Consider the following 12,485-nt stretch of genomic DNA (forward strand, 5'->3'; position numbering starts at 1 on the left):
ATTCTATTTCAGGGAGAATTAAGGTGCTTGTTCATACAGCAACAAAAACTGATAGTTATATATCATCCTCAATGTGATAAAATGTCTCAGGAACTTCCCTCTCAAGTAATCAGGCAAAAAGGTCAAATTGAGCAAAAGAAGGAGACATTAAAACAATAGATCAAAAAATTAGTCAAAGTTGGAGGGGGGGGATTATTAAGGAGCGTGCTAAAGCAGAAAAGCGAGTTAGGCAGGTGGAGAGGTTTAGGGAGGGAAATCCAGAATTTAGGACCAGGCAGCTGAATGCACAGCTGCCAATGGTGAAGCAATGGAACGTAAAATGTGCAAATGTCAGATTGGAGAAGAGCAGAGGCCTCAGAGGATTCTTGGAACTCAAGGTGGTTACAGAGAAAGGGAAGTGGTGAGATAAGACAAAGAGTTGGCACAGCAGGACATCCCGAGTGAAATCACTCAAATCTTCACTTACACCTTTTAAACTATTAGCTGTCTAAATGCCTCAATTTTATAAATAACTGGAATGAGCAGGGACGATACAGTTTTCCTAGCAGATCCGACTGAGAACAAATCATATACCCGTTTCTAAGTCCAGTGCTTATCTTTCTCAGATTCTTCCCTAGCTGTCAATGATTTTATTTATTGGGTAAGTTTTGTTTTCAAATTATAACTTACAAGCCCCATTCTTGGGAGGGGTGTTGTCAGAGTAATTCAGGAGAAAGATTTCCATGGCAGGAGTGTAGGTAACTTGAATTAAGATAATTGGCAAAAGAACCAAGGGGAGAGAAAGAGGTTTTTTTTTAATTGCTGCGAGTTATTGTTATCTGGACTTCCTGAAAGGATGGTGGAAGCAGATTCAACAATAACAGGAAGGGGAGGAGGCCATTCAGTCCTTGTCGAGCCTGTTCCAACATTCAATCAGATCATGGCCATACCTCAACTCAATTTTCACACCTCTGTTCCATATCCCTCAATACCTTCTGAGGGGATTGTAGCATAATGGTTATGGTTTTGGACCAATAACCCAGAGACCTGTACTAATGCTCTGGAGATATGAGGTTAAATCCCACCCGGGCAGCTTGGTAGGAGGAGAGGGGAGAGATTTAAATTCAATTAATTAATAAATATGAAATAAAAGGCTAAGCTCATTCATAATGATGAAACTACTGGATCTTTGTAAAAACCTATCTGGTTCATCAATGTCCTTTAGGGAAGGAAAACCGCCATCCTCACCCAGTCAGGCCCACATATGACTCTAGATCCATAGCAATTTTGTTGACTCTTAACTGTCCTCTGAAATGGCCAAGCAAGCCTCTCATTCGAATCAAACAACTACAGAAAACTACGTAAAAGGGTAATGTGGGTGTATCTACACTACATGAACTGCAGTGGTTCAAGAAGACGGCTCACCACCACCTTCTGAAGGTAACAAATGCTGGCTTTGCCTGTGACACACATCCCAAAAACAAAATTTAAAAAAACCTTTACCCAGCAAAACTCTATCAATCTTAGTCCTGAAAGCTGCTATTGGCCCCAGACATACGTAGACTTTTGGGGTTACCCTTTGTGTGTAAAAAGTACTTTCTGACATCACTCCCGAATGGCCTACCTCCAATTTTAAGATAATGTTCTCTTTTTTCTGAATGATTTCTGATTTTCAAATTTTTCCAAGTGGAAACCAAACTGTTTCTTTCTCACTACAATAGGCATAGGTACCAACCTGTGGAGGTACAGTGAGATGAATAAAGAAATATGGACTTAAAGCTTTGAATTTTTTCCTATTCCGACAATCCTCAATGACTTCCTCATCTGCAATGACAAAGTTATCCAAGGCTTTGAGAGACCAGATGTAGTTGACAACGCGATGCCGATATCTTGGGACAAGGCTAACTGGTGTGTCAAACAGGGTCAGAACGACAAGGCTTGGACAGGGAAACAGTGATTTGACACTATTCATGTCTCCAATGATGTTGTCATGGAGATAGAGGATCTGCAGGCACTTCATTTCAGACCAAAAGTATTCATCTGGGAGATTGGTAATCTGATAATGGAGGAAAAGTAAACAAAATTACATTAGTACATTGTGTCCAGTTCCAGGGCTGAGGAGAAGGAGTGGGAGGGGTACTAATTGGATAGCTCTTATACAGCAGAATCTTGCCAGCTCTACGGAGGTGGATTTGGAGGTGGGACCAGAAGAAAATTTGAGACTTGCATGTTGGGTCTCCCACTTCTGAGTGATCTTGCCGGAGACGGGGTCAATGTAGCAGCAGCTACCCGACCAACTGCAGTGGGTGGTCAATTAGACCAATTAAGGGATTGATGGGGGCTAGTTGCTTGTAGCACCTTGATCTTCCTGGTATCAGCCTGCACGCTTCCGGTTCCCCTCCACAGGCAGCTGAGCCCAGAGGTCAGTGGCAACTTGAACGCAGCCTCCCAGCGGCAGGCAGGAGGGTCACTGGTGCCTCTTCTCACTGGGCCCGTGAATGCACTGACAAAGTGCAAAGCCTCCCTGTTGGGGAGTTTGCTGCCCCACACTGATGGCCCCACCAGCTATGGGTTTTCTGTTTTTTCAAATATTATTCAGGTTTCTCAGGGCACCTCAAGACACCTTTGCACCTACCTGCCTCAGCAGTGCCCATCTCTCATGGCAGGGCTGCAGTCTGTCCATTGCTGCATAGCTCTCTGAAAGAGCTAACCACTTAGCAATACTTTATATCCTGAGTCATGTTATGGGTTCGAGGCCCACACCAGGGTCAAAGTTTTACGGTCTCTCACTGGCGGGTTTGCAGGTGGGAGCCCATAAATTTCCCGGGTGGCCTTCCCACAGCCCTCCCACCCACCATCAGCCTGTCCGCAATTTTAAATAGGACGGGCAAGGTCTGGGGCAGTCTGCCCACCCTAGCCCCAATTGAGGCCTTTAATTGGTAACTTAAGGGTCACTTCCCACCTGGCCTCAGTTTTGAGGCTGGTGGGAGGAGTTCCGGTCTGGGGGAAGCCTGGAAGGTCACCCTTACATGTGGCTCAGATTGGAAAGCGGGGTATATCCGCGGGTGCTCCCTCTCCCCCCCCACCCCCTTAAGACATCCAGTGGTTGTGAAAGGCACTATACCAAAAAGTGAAATGGTCATTCATTCACATGCTGTTAGTGTGACTCTGATGTGTGCAAATTCACTGCCCTATTTGATTATGTAAGCTACATTACATTTGAAAAGTAATTCACTGGCTGTGAGGTACTTTGAAACAGGATGGAAGGACATGAAGGGATCTGTATTAACTCAGGTTCATTCTTTTACCTGCAGTCCTATTCCCCTGTCCTTTCCTTATTCCCTTTGAAATACAACAGGTATAAAATGCACCTTTACCTGGTTTTTGTGAAACAGGATCATCACGAATCAACGGAAAAGGAAATCAGGTGTGACTGGCTCTCAGCCTGTACCTGGCAAAGACCAGTGTCACAAAACTATCATATTTTTCATAATATTATTATGGGGTACTGTAAAGTAGGCTTACAATTGTGTGTGTTTGGATGGTTCTGTCTGTGTGGCTGATTTAATTAAATTAGAGACGGATAGACTGCAAGGTTGAAATTATCAAAAGAGTGAGTGTAAAGGGGCATGTGAAATGTTAACCAGTAAACTCGGGTAAAGTCTCAGCAGATAGGGTGTGAATGAAATTTGCATTTTAAGTGGAGAGGTGTTTGGTTTTCAAAGAGACATGGTAGGATGTTTACAACCAAGAAGATGAATAAGGCAGATAATTACGTTGATTTTTCCCAAAAGTGCTGGCCATAATGACAACATAAAAGACTTTTATATTATGGGAAAAGTAAGTTCCAAAGGCAGGTGGGAACAATGGGGTTTACAAATCAAAGAAGGAAAAATATATTTAAAGAAGAATTAGATGGCTATGGGTGTGGCCGTGTAATATCTGAAAGGTACACCATGTGCAACAGACTTGGGGAAAAAGCCTCTAGCCACTTTGTAGAAGTCTGCCGTTCCAGTAACCAAAGTTGTGTTAAAGCCTTTAGAATTCCACTGTTGGGCGGGTGCTTGTGGTAACCTTGCTGGATTGTCTGTATAAATTTAAAATTTATTTTGGACTGTTGCCTTAAAAGGGGTGTGTAGTTGGGGGTCTGGTTAACTAGGAATTTTGGGAATTGTTATAATATTAAGTAACCATGTAATTGTAATCTTTTCTTTTGTTAATAAATGTTTTAATATAATGTTTAAAATCACTAAAGGTGTTAGTGGACTCCTTACTTCAGAAATCAGTGCACAAATCTTCTCGTAATAAATACAAATTGCAAAACCATTGTGATAGTGGTCAAGTTTCCCTAGTGGATTTGGTCAGCCTGGCAAATACCATCTGCTGTATCATAACACCAGTGACATATCCAAATGTTCCTAAACTAGAAATCAAAGCATTAAACAAGCATGATCCCAGTTCTCAAGCTATTCATAGAGTCATAATACTTCAGGAGGCCATTCAGTCCATCTAGTCCATGCCAGCTCTCTATAAAGCAATCCAGTCAGTCCCATTCCCTCACTCGATCCCTGTAGCCCTGCAATTATTATTTCCCCCCAGTGCCCAATCAATTTCCTTTTGAAATCATTAATCATTTCCACTTCCACCACCCTCATAGGCAGTGAGCTGCAGATCATTACCACTCGCTGTGCAAAACATATCTTCCTCAGATTTCCTCTGTATCTCTTGACCAAAACTTAAATCTGTGTCCCTTGAGTCCTTGTGCCATCAACAAATGGGAATTGCTTTTCCTTGTTTACCGTATCTAAATCTCCCTTCAACCTCCCTTTGCTGCAAGGAGAACAACCCCAACTTCTGCAGCATATAAACATAAAAGCAAGCAATTGACAGTGCTGCTTTTGTCTGCACTAGAGTGCTGCTTTGGGCTGCAGTAAAGTGCTTCAGTTGGAATTTGGTGAGAGAGAGAGAGGTCAGTGAAGAGGGAAGGACGGATCCTTTCATTTTCTGCCTTTCCTCAGTAAAAAGAGTGGCGGCCTTGGTAAGTAGGGCCTGATAAGTATTTCTTCTGTCCTAAACTAGAAGTAAAAGTAAAGGGAGTAATTTAAGGGTAAGTCATGGCAAGGCTGCTCGGCCAAGTGGAGTGCTCCTCCTGTGCACTGTAAGAAGTCAGGGACACTTCCAGTGTTGAGGCCGACCATGTGTGCAGGAAGTGTCTCCAGCTGCAGCTACTCGAAATCTGCGTCTCAGAGCTGGACCTGTGGCTGGAGTCACTGTGGAGCATCCACCAGGATAAGACCTTCGTGGATACTACATACAGCGAAATGTTCACAACCAGGTAAAGAGTGCACAGGCAGAAAGGGATTGGGTGACCGCCAGACTGAGTAAAAGCACTAGACTGGTAGTGCAGGAGTCCCCTGGGTCCATCTCTCTCTCCACAGTATCTCTTTTGGATACTGCTGGGAGAGATGGTTTCTCAGGGAATGCAGCAAGAGCCAGGTCCATGGCACTATGAATGGCTCAGCTGTGGGGCATGGTGGTTGGTGGTGGGGGGTGGGGGGGGTGGGGTGGGGTGCGGTAAAGTGGAAGAGCAATAGTGATAGGGGATTCTATTGTAAGGGGAACAGGTACAGGGAAATGGTGAGATCACACCTAGAATACTGTGCACAGTTTTGGTCTCCTTATTTAAGAAAGGATATAAATGTGTAAGCAAGAGTTCAGAGGAGATTCACTTGACTGATTCCTGGGAGGAGGGGTGGGGGTGTTATCTTCCGAGGAAAGGTTGGACAGGCTAGGCCTGTATTCATTGGAATTTAGAAGATTGAGAGATAATCTTATTGAAACATTTAACATCCTTAGGGGACTTGATAAGGGGATGCTGAAAGGATTGTCTCCTTGTGGGAGAGACTAGAACTAGGGGGACACAGTTTAAAAATAAGGGGTCTCCCATTTAAAATGGAGATGAGATGAAATATTTTCTCTCAGAGGGTTGTGAATCTTTGGAACTCTCTTCCATGAAAAGTGGTGGAGGCAGGGTCAATGAATATTTTTAAGGCAGAGGTAGATAGATTCTTGACTAACAAGGGAGTCAAAGATTACCAGGGGTAGGTGACAGGTGGAGTTGAGGCCACAATCAGAACAGCCATGATCTTATTGAATGGCGAAGCAGGCTCACAAGGCTGAATGACCTACTCCTGCTCCTAATTTGTATGTTCATCTGAAATATATGGCCTTCGTACCTGCTTCAGATTGGCACTGAAATTCATACAGGAGGTTGCTCAATGTGTGGTAGGCAGAACATCTTTTTGGGTTGACAGCAGCATCCTGTCAGTGGAAAATACCACCCATGTAGCCATGGCATAGTAGCAGCGTGAAATGGCTTGCTTGATCTGTTGTTCAAATTTCTGAGAGACTTTGTCTTTCCAGGGTAGTTTAAGGAAGACCAGGCAATTCCAGGTCCGAAAGTGGCAGGCTTTGGCCCATATGCAGAAAGCCATTCTGCCTACCACACAATTGAGCAACGTCATGTACAAATTTAACTCAATTACAGAAAGTCAGCATGCAGGTACAGCAAGCAATTAGGAAAGCAAATGTCATGTGCGTGACTGGAATCAAGCACAAGAGCAAGGATGTCTTGCTATAATTGTAGCTCTTTGGTGAAGCCACACCTGGAGTACACTGCACAGATTTCATCTCCATATCTAAGGACAGATATAGTTGCCTTGGAGGCAGTACAGAGAAAGTTAATCAGATTAATTAATCAGGTGAGAGTGACTGCCCTTGACATCAAGGCTGCACTTGACTGAGTGTGGCATCAAGGAGCCCTAGCAAAACTGGAGTCAATAGGAATCAGGGGGAAAATTCTCCATTGGTTGGAGTCATACCTGGCACAAAGGAAGATGGTTGTGGTTGTTGGAGGTCAGTCTCCAGGACATCACTGCAGGAGTTCCTCAGGGTAGTGCCCTCAGCCCAACCATCTTCAGCTGCTTCATCAATGACCTTCCTTCCATCATATTGTTAGAAGTGGGGATGTTTGCTAATAATTGCACAATGTTCAGCACCACTCGCAACTCCTCAGATACTGAAGCAGTCCATGTCCAAATGCAGCAAGTCCTGGAGAATATCCAGGCTTGGGCTGACATGTGGCAAGTAACATTCACACCACACAAGTGTCAGGCAATGACCATACCCAACAAAAGAGAATCCAACCATCACCCCTTGATGTTCAATGGCATTACCATCACTGAATCCCCCACTATCAACATCCTGGGGGTTACCATTGACCAGAAACTGAACTAGCCATATAAATACTGTGGCTACAAGAGCAGGTCAGAGGCTAGGAATCATGCCATGAGTAACTCACCTCCTGACTCCCCAAAGCCTGTCTGTCATCTACAAGGCACAAGTCAGGAGTATGATGGAATACTCCCCATTTGCCCGGATGAATGCAGCTCCCACAACACTCAAGAAGCTGGACACCATCCAGGACAAAGCAGTCCGCTTGATTAGCACCACATCCATAAACATTCACTCCCTCCACCACTGAAGCACAGCAGCAGCGTGTGTACCATCTACAAGATGCACTGCAGGGATTCACCAAGGCTCCTTCGACAGCACCTTCCAAACCCACGAACACTACCATCTAGAAGGACAAGGACAGCAGATAGATGGGAACAACACCACTTGCAAGTTCCCCTCCAAGTCACTCACCTTCCTGATTTGGAAATATGTCGTAATTCCTTCATTGTTGCTGGGTCAAAATCCTGGAACTCCCTAACAGCACTGTGGGTGTACCTACACCACATGGACTGCAGTGGTTCAAGAAGGCAGCTCACCACCACCTTCTCAAAGGCAACTAGGGATGGGCAATAATTGTTGATCCAGCCAGTAAAGCTCACATCCCATGAATGAATTTTTTAAAAATTGGTTGCAAGGATGGAATGGTTGTCCTTTCTCCAGGCTGTGGAATCTAGAAAACAGGGACACTGTCTCAGGATAAGGGGTCGATCATATAGGACTGGGATGAGGAGAAGTTTCTTCACTCAGAGGGTTGCGAATCTTTGGAATTCTCTGATCAAAAGTGTTGTGAATTTTCCATTGTTGAATATATTCAAGATTAATATAGATAAATCTTTGGTCCCTCCAGAAATCATGGCATATTCGGAGCAGCCATGATTATATTCAATAGCAGATCAGGCTCAAGGGGTTTATGGTCTACTCCAGCTCATTTTGCTTATGCTTTCATGCTTGGATGAAGTAAATCAAGTGGCTTATGTGGAAAGTAGGCCAGTTGGCCTAAATAGCTTGTTTCTGCTCTGTAAATTCTATATAATATTTATTGACCACTAATGCCTGTATTATGAGTTTCACTATAGCCCTTTACACAAACATACACCAACAACAATTGATCTCAATTTGCACTCCTATTCAGATAATGGTCTCCACTCAACATATCCTACTGGCACTGCTGCAAGCAAAGTTTACCAAGTTGAAATCCATGGGTCCACATCAGACCCTTCTATCCTGTGGGGTCCTGGATGTCCTGAAGCACTTTCTCCCTCCAAGGAACTCTTTATAGCAACTGCCTGTAAAATGTACCGTATTGTCGGTCAAGCACTTTGGGATGTACAGGGGTCATGATGAGGAACAAGTCCCTTTGACAACTCACATTCCCAAGGAATGCAATGAGTCTGGCTCAGTAGCTCTTAGTATGCACTGATTCGTAGCTGTATTGTTTCTACAAACGTTTAAGATTCGGTACACAAATCTGTCAGGTTCTGAAATTTCCAATTGTTTGACATTTGTTTTATTGAACACGCATCCTATATCACTTACATGGTTTCCATGGAGATCCAGCTTGATTAAATTGGGACAGTTTGCGAGAGCATCAATTTTAGTGATGTAATTCCTGGGCAGGATGCAAATCTTCAGAGCAGAACAATTAGACAAGTTGCCCAGGTTTTTCAGATAATGTCCAGATAAGTTTACCACCGCAATCTTCTCCAGTTTCTTCTCTTTGAACACACTGTCCATCTCTCCGCAGGACAGGATTAATGATTTCGAAGGAGACACAAGGTGACTTCTGTCTAGCCTCAGATATGAGGAGGTCTGTGGAATATACAAAGCCACCAAACAGTCAGAGAGAAGGCAGAAAAGAATCTTCCTTTCCCTTTAAAAAGGCACATCATCTAGATTAACACTTCAATACAGCACTGTAAGAGCACAGCATTGTCAGGAATAATTTAAACTGAGGCCATGTGACCCCCTCAGGTAGATGTAAAAAAAATCTCATGCCACCAATCAAGGTACAGCTGGAGAGTTAACTCCAGTGTCTTGACCAATCTTTATTCCTCAACCGATATCACTAAGAACAGATTATCTGGTCATTGTCTCATTCCTGTTTGTGGGAGCTTACTGTGTGCCAATTGGCTGCCACATATCCTACATTACATCAGTGACTACAGATCAAAAAGTGCTTCATTGGCTGTAAAATGCTTTTGGGCATTCTGGCGTTGTGAAAGGTTTGATAGAAATGCAAGTTTTTTCTCAGGCTTGTTAATAGATTGAAAATGTATGAGGAGGCATGGTAACTTGTATAGATCAGAGGAGGGAGTTACAAACTGACATGGACAAAACTATGGCAGATAGAGCTTAATGTGAGGAAGTGTGATCTCATCCATGAAAGAGAATTTGTTTATTCTTCTTAATGGCGAGAGAGTAGAAACCAGGAAGGAGCAAAGGATTGTGTGTCCAGATGCACACATCACTACTGTGTCTGTACAAAAAGGCTAAAGAAATGTTGTTGTTTATCTCAAAGGTCTAGAATACAAAGGAGGAGCAATGCTTCAGTTATATAATTTTAATCAGACTCAGAATTCAGTGCTAGACATCACATCTTGAGAAATATATCTATGTATCTACGCCACATGGACTGCAGCAGCTCAAGAAGGCAACTCACCACCACATGCTCAAGGGCAATTAGGGGTGGACAATAAATGCCAGCCTAGCAAGCAACACCCACATCATGAATAAATAAACATATTGGCATTGGAGGGGGTGCAGCATGCAGCTTCAACAGAATTATACCAGATTCAAAGGATTAAATACTGGGACTGGTTGCATAAACTTGGTTTGTATTCCCTTCAGTTTAGAAGGCTGAGGGTTTAACTGATAAAGGAATTCTACAGGGTAGATAGAAATAAACTATTTCTTCAGGTAGGTGAATTCAGAACAAGGGGGCACAGTTTTAAAATTAGAACCAGGGTAGTCAGGAAGCACTTTTCCCACACAAACCAAAGGGAAACCTGAAATTCTCTCTCCCACCTCTACAAAAGGTGGTGGATCCTGGGGGTCAAATGGAGATTTCAAGACTGAGATTGACAGATTTCTGTAAGGATATGGAGGGATACGGAGCAAAGGTGGGTAAATGGAATTGAGGTGCAGATCAACCATGATCTAATTGAATGGCAGAACAGGTTCAAGGAGCTGAATGACCTCCACCTGCCTCAATGCTCCTATCCCAATGTCCTTTCTCCCACAGCCTAAGGGCAAAAAAATGCCATGGCATTTTTCGAGGCAGAATAAGGAGTCCAGGTTGACTGTCTTCCTTGAACCCACACCACCAAAATACAGATCATGTGCTCATTTGTTTTATTTACAGTTTCTTGGGGTCTTGCCTGTGTACAATGTATTGCTCCATTCAGTTACAGACAAAACAGTGATTGCACTTCAGAAGGTGTTGGGTACGAACTGCTTTTAGCTGTCCTGAGAATGTTAGAAGTTACGCTCTCTGGCCCTGGCAATGCAAATTTTTACACTTGTTTTTAAAGTTACAAATGGTACAAATGTAATCAAGTCAGCAATGCCTTCTGCTCACAAAGAACCAAAATGATGTTACTGACTTGCACTGAGTCCTGTTCACCCATTAATCCTGTACTCGCTGACCTACAATGGCTCCCAGTTCAGCAGTGCCTCAAATTTAAATTTCCTATCTTTGTGTTCAATCCCCCACAGCCTCACTCGCCCCACCTTTGAAACTTCCACCAGGCGCACAAACCTCCGAGATCTCTGCTCTCTTCCATCTCAAGCCTCTTGCACATCCTCAATTTTTATTGCTGCACTGTTGGTGGTTCAGCTGCCTAGGTCCTAAGCTCCAGAATTCTCTCCCTAAACCTCTCTCCTCCTTTAAGGCATTCTTTAAAATCTATCTCTTTTGGTTATCTGTCCTAATATTTTCCATGTGGCCTGTGTCAAAATTTAGTCTGAAAGTGTTCCTTTGGGACATTTCATAGTATTAAAGGTATATACTTAAGTTTTTGTTATTGTTGTACTATCAATGATCATTGCTGTAATTGATGCTCTGTGCTTTGATTACAAAAACCATAAGCATTTTAAATCTGTGGACTACCTGACAGGTAGGCAATGTTGCCCCAGGTATTGTATCTGAACTGCCATTTAAAAGAAAATCCAACCTCAAAAAAGGAAATACTATTTTTTTTTAAGTATCACAATTAGGAGGCGGTGATTGTGTGAAAGGAAGCTAGGGCCTAAATACATCTCCTTTTATCTTCAATGATGAAATTGCTGAATTGTGGAATCATAGAATGCCTACAGCACAGAAGGAGGCCATTCAGCACATCTTGTCTATGCTGGCCCTCTGAAGGAGCAAAGCACCTAGTGTCACTCCCGTGCCCTTTCCTTATAGCCCTGCAAAGTTTTTTTTCTTTTCAGGAAATAAACCAAATCCCTTTTGAAAGCCTTGATTGACCCTGCCTCCATTTAATTAACTTGAGAATCTTGTCAAATCACAGCACCAGGTAATGAATTTACTTTTTAAATTGCTGTTGTCTCTCATCTTCAGCCATATTCAGTCAGTACCAGAGCGTTCCACACAATTGGGGGCAGGGGGAACACTCAGACAATTAGTTAAAAAATTTGACTGATTTCTGTCACAAAAATAAGCAAAGCCCCAGCTTTGAAATCTGTTGATTTTTAGTGCCTTGTCATTCCTGAAGGGGACAAAAAAGGTCTGAATTTATATAACAAAAACTTGAATTTTGGCACCACCTCAGGAAGTCACAAAACATTTCACAGTCAATGAAATATTTTTTTGTCAGTCACTGTTGAAATGTAGAAAGTGCGACAGTCAACTTGTGTGCAGAAAATCCCCAAAAACAATAAGACAATGACCAGATACTCCGTTTTTGTGATATCTGTTGGGGGTGGGGGGGGGGTGGTGGTGGTTAAGGGAATAGGGGCAGGGCCAGGGGCTGGGAGATGGGGTGGGGTTTGGGATCAGAGAGAAAGGGGTTTAGGTTTGGGTCAGTGGAAGGGGATTTCAGGTTAAGCACCTGCTTTTAGGGGGGAGGGGGTCAGGGTGATGGGGTTTCAGGTCAGCGAGAGGGATTGGGATCAGGTGGAGGGAGGGAGGGGGGATCAGGTGGAGGGAGGGAGGGGGGATCAGGTGGAGGGAGGGAGGGGGGATCAGGTGGAGGGAGGGAGGGGGGATC

General features: G+C 43.5%; 1 protein-coding gene across 1 annotated transcript in view; it reads right to left on the reverse strand.

Annotated features, from left to right (window-relative positions):
• LOC121288992 (leucine-rich repeat and IQ domain-containing protein 3-like) overlaps nucleotides 1-12,485 on the reverse strand; it is a 34,734-nt gene that overhangs the window by 21,658 nt on the left and 591 nt on the right. The window contains exons 2-3 of the mRNA XM_041207853.1: nucleotides 8,812-9,084; nucleotides 1,715-2,035 (exon numbers count right to left, since the gene is read on the reverse strand). Of these exons, the coding sequence (XP_041063787.1) occupies nucleotides 1,715-2,035; nucleotides 8,812-9,084 (594 nt within the window). The remainder of the gene's footprint in view (nucleotides 1-1,714; nucleotides 2,036-8,811; nucleotides 9,085-12,485) is intronic.

The sequence above is a fragment of the Carcharodon carcharias genome, chromosome 16, assembly GCF_017639515.1.
Source record: "Carcharodon carcharias isolate sCarCar2 chromosome 16, sCarCar2.pri, whole genome shotgun sequence".
Classification (NCBI taxonomy): Eukaryota; Metazoa; Chordata; class Chondrichthyes; order Lamniformes; family Lamnidae; genus Carcharodon; species Carcharodon carcharias.